At 46.6% G+C, this 6,625-nt stretch overlaps 1 protein-coding gene across 1 annotated transcript; it reads right to left on the reverse strand.

Annotated features, from left to right (window-relative positions):
* Positions 1 to 2,657: 2,657 nt before the first annotated feature.
* Positions 2,658 to 6,190, reverse strand: LOC120414969 (flagellar attachment zone protein 1-like). The gene is made up of 4 exons (XM_039576300.1): positions 5,902 to 6,190; positions 5,243 to 5,848; positions 3,279 to 5,186; positions 2,658 to 3,226 (listed from the first exon to the last, which is right to left on the reverse strand). The coding sequence occupies exons 1-4, from the start codon at positions 6,106 to 6,108 to the stop codon at positions 2,753 to 2,755; spliced, it is 3,195 nt and encodes a 1,064-aa protein (XP_039432234.1). The 5' UTR covers positions 6,109 to 6,190; the 3' UTR covers positions 2,658 to 2,752.
* Positions 6,191 to 6,625: the final 435 nt, after the last annotated feature.

The following is a 6,625-nucleotide window of genomic DNA, read 5'->3' on the forward strand; positions in this document are numbered from 1 at the left end:
TGGATAATCAAGTAAGAAACAACTCTTTCATACATGAAAACTTTCGGAAAAATCGTTTTCCATGTCCCCTGGGATTTTTTTGAAAAAAGTAAGTTTTTTCGAAAATTTCACGAAATCTGCTCAGAAAAAATGTAAAATCTTAAAATTTCAAATACCCATACAATGATGATTAATTTCATCATTTTCAGAAATTCAATATTCTTTCTTTACAAAAATTAGACTATCTCGGCTCAGAATTGATGAAACTTCAATGTTGCTTAAACGAAAACCTTCAGCGGAAAATTTCCTACAAGATGCATGTATCCTTACAGATGAGGAAATTTTTGTGTCCACTACCGAGGGAAATGATTGAAAAAAAGTAAAGCAAAAACTTGTATTTTTCGACAAAAAAGCTACCGGGAAAGTAAAAACAATGTTTTAAAAGGTCAGATCGATACATTAACTTGTTCATTGGATCACAGACCATCATTCAATGGTATGGGCTATTTGAAATTTTAAGATTTTCCATTTTTTGCCTTCCTCACTGAGGTAAGGTTATAATCCTGCTCTAAAAATGAACTTTTTATCAAAAGCTCGGAGACCCACCTTCATTTATACATATCGACTCAGAATCGAAAACTGAACAAATGTCTGTGTGTGTGTATGTATGTATGTGTTCAAAAATCTTGCCAAGTTTTCTCAGCACTGGCTGAACCGATTTTGTTGCATTCGACTTGGTTTAGGGTCCCATACATCGCTATTGAATTGTTTGAAGTTTCGATAAGTAGTTCAAAAGTTATGTATAAAAATGTGTTTTCACATATATCCGGATCTCAATTATATGCATGTAAACGATGTCCGGATCCATCATCCGACCCATCGTTGATTAGATAATCAAGAGACCTTTCCAACGAGTCCACAACATTGAAGATCTGGCAACCCTGTCTCGAGTTATGACCCCTTAAGTGATATTTATGTACTTTTTTGAAGCCGGATCTTACTTAAATGTATGTAAACGATGTCCAGATCAATCATCCAACCCATCGTTGGTTAGGTTATCAAGAGACTTTTCCAACGAGTTCACAACATCGAAGATCTGGCAACCCTGTCTCAAGTTATAACCACTTAAGTGATATTTATGTACTTTTTTGAAGCCGGATCTCACTTAAATGCATGTAAACGATGTCCGAATCCATCATCCGACCCATCTTTGGTTAGGTTATCAAGAGACCTTCCCAACGAGTCCACATAATTGAAAATCTGGCAACCCTGTCTCGAGTTATGACCACTTAAGTGATATTAATGTACTTTTTTGAAGCCGGATCTCACTTAAATGCATGTAATCGATGTCCGGATCCATCATCCGACCCATTTTTGGTTAGGTAATCGAGAGACCTTTCCAACGAGTCTACATAATTGAAGATCTGGCAACCCTGTCTCGAGTTATGACCACTTAAGTGATATTTATGTACTTTTTTGAAGCCGGATCTCACTTAAATGTATGTAAACGATGTCCGGATCCATCATCCGTTCCATCGTTGGTTAGGTAATCAAGAGACCTTTCCAACGAGTCCACAACATCGAAGATCTGGCAACCCTGTCTCGAGTTATGACCACTTAAGTGATATTTATGTACTTTTTTGAAGCCGGATCTCACTTAAATATATGTAAACGATGTCCGGAACCATCATCCGACCCGTCGTTGGTTAGGTAATCAAGAGACCTTTCCAACGAGTCCACATAATAGTAAATCTGGCAACCCTGTCTCGAGTTATGACAACTTAAGTTATATCTGTGTACTTATTTTTCTGGACCTAAAAAAAATAGCTTAAATATGTGTCCAAACCACTAATATTACCCATTGTTGGTAAAAAGTGAGGAAGGCATCAACCACACAGGTGGATTAAGTTAGTTTTCTGAGTAGATTTAGTGAAATTGTCGAAAAAACTGACTTTTTTCAAAAAAATGCCCAGGGAACATGGAAAACGATTTTTCCGAAAGTTTTCATGTATGAAAGAGTTGTTTCTAACATGATTATCTATCATTTGAAAATTGAGCACATTGATTTTCTTGACTTCGTGTTTTTTGGGACACGCTAATACGTATTTTGTGAAACTTTTCATGTAATTATACCTGCAATCGATAGCTGATATTATCCCGATTCCAAAACACTATAATTTTTTGATGTAAGTATGATTTTTCATACGATTATAGCCAATGTCTCCCATGTAGCCAAAATCCCATAAGCTAAAATGTAGATTAGGCTTAAAATTTGAAAGCATTTTTTGTCATTTCTTGTTAGTTTACAGAGAGTCAACCTATAGTCACTTTTACGACTACAGCAGCGCCGCTCCGCACAACAACAGCTACATTGTCGAACCGTTCTTTCTCGCTGTGTGATTCCTTGCAAGTTTCAAGTACTCCGCTACGCACTGACTGGTCAAAACAATCTTCTAGAAAAAACACCGATTGTGGGACGTACCGCAGACTGACAATAAAACTTCCTCGGGAGGGATGGGGCCTTAGCCGGAACCTTTTACTATGCGAATCGCTTCGTGCGTAAACAGGTCACTCGGAACGGAACGACGACCGACCGACGTGCGAGCATTCAAATTTAATTGGAATGACTCTGGCTAAAGGTAGGTGGAAGAAGTTTGGCGAAAAGTGTTTTTTATGGGTTTGTTTGTTGGCAGACAACTTCAATTGCAACAATTTATTCTAATTTTAGTAGCAAAATAAAGAAATTTCTGACAAAATAATTGATTTTGACATTCTAGTGACGTTTCTGCCGCGCATACAATCGCGATCCATCTGCTAACGTAGTGCTGATGATAGTCTCGGTTGGTGTCTTGGGAGGTCCCCACGATCGGGTCATACAAGACTTGTAGTCCACCAGCACTCTCGGCTTGGCCCTGTTCGCCGGCAGTCCCTCGGTAAACATGGCAAACACCTGCGCCTCCGAACCGGTCCTCTTGGGCTTGATGCTGACCCGCGGAACTTCTGGAGCGAGCCGAACCGGGATCTCGTCCTCCAGCAGGGTCGGATTCCGTATGGGAACCTGCGCCGCAGACGAAATCATTCCGGCCATCTCGCTGTTACGCATCGCGTTGACCGCGGCCAGAATCTCGTTGCACGTCCCGATCGCCTTGTCGATGGCCTGCACGTTCTGGCCGAGACTGCGGAACCGCTCGATCATCGCCTTGCAGATCTCGTGGTGCAGGTAGTCCAGCTCGGACCAGGTTAGAATCTGAAAACAAGACGCGTTATTTGTTGGTCTGGGAAACTATGATTCCACTCACCTTGATTCCATGACGAACAATCTTGATGGCAATCCGCTTAGTCTTGTCAAAGTCTGACTCTCCAACGATGCAGATGTCCAGCAGAGGATCTCCAACCACGGACGGAGTCCGTCCTGGTCCTTCACCACCAGCTTCCTCATCCATCACAACACTCAACCGGGTAGATCCTTCATCCAGTTCTTCCAGCACGGCAGGCTGTCTTGAATCTTCTTCTGGGGCCACATCTCGCTCACCAACATTTTCGACAACAGCTACTATTTCGTCTCCAGGTTCGCCCTCAGCTTCCTCCAGCTGTCGTAGAACTGCAATATGCTCCTGACTTCTGGACAACCTTCTCTGCAGATCCTCGATTGCACTCGCTTGTCGTTGCTCGGTGACTTCCGCAGCCTTGGCAGCTGATTCAGTGCCCTCGCCGAAGATTGCAGCTGATATGGCTTCTAGCTCTTCCGCTACCACCGGGGTTTCAATTGGTTCTTCAACGACTGTCGCGGTTGATCCAGCTTCCTCGACACCTTCGACCGCAACTGTACTTGCTGGTTTTTCAACGACTGCTATCTCTTCAGCCACCTCAACAGTCTCCAGTTGTTGCTCCTCTACGCGTTCTACTGCCGCTACCGGTTCAACTACCTCTTTGAGCTTCTTCACAGACGCTTCCTTGGCTTTCTCGGCTTCCACCTTCACTGCTTCGACAACCTGCTCCAGCTGCTTGATCTCCGCTTCCTTTGCTTCAGCTTGCGCCTTTGCCGACTCCACATCCTTCGCCAGCTGCTTCATCTCAACTTCCTTTGCTTCAGCTTGCGCCTTCACCGACTCAACTTCCTTCTCCAGCTGCTTCATCTCGGCTTCCTTCGCTTGCGCCTCTTCCGCAGCCTTCTGCACCGCCGCCTTGAGATTAGCAACTGTTTTCAGCAGTTCAGCTTGATCGCCAGCACCTTCCTGAAGCTCCTTAGAAAGGCCTTCGGCTGCGACCAACCGATCCTTCAGATTCGCAACCTCTTTCTTCAGCTCCTCGTTACTTTTCTTAAGAGCATCCAGTTCGGCAGTGTCCATCGGTGCCGTCACCACAGGTTGACCTTTCTGCTCAACCCGAGCTGCTTCCAGCTGCTTATCCTTCGCCTTCTGCGCAACTTCCAACCCGTCGACCTTCGCTCCCAGCTGCTCCTTCTCCTTGCTCACCACATCCAGCTGGTCAGCCTTCTCGCGCAGCGTCCGCTTCGCCTCATCCAGCTGCTTCTGCAGCTCAACGAGCTGCGCACCAGCTCCACCGCTTGCCGACAGTGCCGCGTCCTTGGCTTGCAGGCTCGCCTGCAGATCGGCAGTCAGCTTGCTCGCGTTGGTAGCTTCCGCCGCAAGCTGTTCGGACTTTTTGGACTCGTCCGCTAGTTTCGACTCCAGCTGCGCTGAATCTTTCTGCAGCGAAGCGATCTGCTCGCGAAGCGACTTTTCACTGTTCTGGGAAGCGTTGAGGTCGGCTTGACACTGCTGCAGCTGCGCTGCCAGCTCAGCTAGTTGACCGTCAGCTTGGTTGGATCCTGCTGGAGGTGGTGCGATAGCTGATGGTGGCGTTGATCGAACTTCTTCAACCTGCTTGATTGCTGATTCAAGTTGCTCCTTTAGAGATTGCTTTTCGCGTTCAGCTTGTTCCTGATTGCTGCGAAGTGACTCCTTGGCGTTGTCCAGCTCCGCTTGCAGCTTGGGGCAGTTTGAGCAGCTTTCGACTACTTGTTCTTTCACGATTGGGCTCTCGTCCTGAGCGGTTGGTTTTTGTATTGTTGGAGCACTTTCCACAGCGATGTCCTCAATGGGCTTTCTAGCTTCCTGGATTGATGATCTCTTGTCACGTTGCTCAGTTGCTACCGGTAAGCTGCCTCTTCGCTGAACTTCCTGTGTCTGTTTGTCAAACAGTTCCTGCAAAAAAGCCACTTAATCATCTGCTCTACAAGTCATCAAAACACATCCCCTACCATCAGTTGTTCCATCTCCTCTTCGACCTGCTCCCGGTGTGCTCGTTCCACCGCCAGCTGCCGCTTCAGCTCTCCGACCTTGTTCTGCCGGGTGGCAGCTCGCTGCAGCTGTTCCTTCAGGTCCCGCTTCTGCGCCCTAAGATCGTCGTACTGTGTCCGGTACAGAATCAACTCCGCTTCCAGCCGCTCGCACTCTTCCGCCCTCATCCGGTTGAAGCTTGCTTCGGCTTCCGCGTTGATCAGCCGCATCTTGTCGGCGGCTTCGATGCGCTGCTTCTGCAGCTGCTGCCGCAGCAGTTCGTTCTCCTTTGCCAGCAGGTCGTACCGCTCGGCACGGTCCCGCCACTGGATGATGTCCTCCTCGAGGTCCGCTATCTGCTGGTCGAACTCTTGACGTTCGCGCTGCAGTTCGGCGGACTGCTGTTGGATGAGCTTCTGCTCTTCTGGAGTGTTCCGATCTTGTAACACTTTCTGCTTGCCCTCCAGCTTCTTCACCTTCTCGTTCTTCCGCTTGATCTCAGCTTGCAAGCTTAGCGCGTATTCCGCTAGGTCGTCAACATCCAGATTAACCAGGTAGTCCTTTGACAGCTCGAACTCTCCTTCCGGCTGAAAATCGTCAACTTTAGCTAGTTCCATAGTACAAGTTTCAGCAAACCTACATGTGCCAGCGCTCGCTTGAACCGCGTCTTGTGGACAATGTCCAGGATGTAGTTGGACCGCTTGGCCTTGTCCAGCGCCCAGGCGCGGCCATCGGTACAGAAATCGTACGTCATGATGGCGCCATCACTGCGCTTCCGCGTTGGAGGCTTTGGTTCTTCATTTGCGAAGCTTACGTTGAAGAATTCCTGCTGCGTGCTGAAGGACATGGTGGAATTCACGGGAAGTCCTTTGCGGAACTTCCAGTTTGGGATGTTGCTTGGTGAACTGTCAATTTCAGCTTACTGAAGCTGAAGCTTACTTTGATAATCTATGGGAGTTTCATCTCTTGCGGTGCAAATCAAGCTACAAAAGCTCTGTTTCAGCCAGTTTCAATTAAGTTTCCCCAACTAGAAATTTACTTCATTACTTTGACAAATACATCCATCCACCTTTAGGGCTTCTCTCCACCCCTCATATGTGTTCATAAAATAAACTAGTTGAAAAAAATCTCCACCCAGAACAAACCAAGTAGTTCTACCAATTTATAATAAAGTAAGGCAAAAGTCCACTTTGTACGGACATGGCCGTATCGCTTCAAGGTGGAAAACGTGAACATATTTCATAAATTGGTTCCCTGCCCTATCCAGCAGCAGCACTAATTGTGCCTCGTGCTCTGGACACTGGGGCCGTATTTCAACCACAGAGCTTCAGGGTTGGGGGAGGGCGCCAAGATGGATGAAGATT

This window comes from Culex pipiens, chromosome 2 (genome assembly GCF_016801865.2).
Source record: "Culex pipiens pallens isolate TS chromosome 2, TS_CPP_V2, whole genome shotgun sequence".
NCBI classification, from domain to species: Eukaryota; Metazoa; Arthropoda; class Insecta; order Diptera; family Culicidae; genus Culex; species Culex pipiens.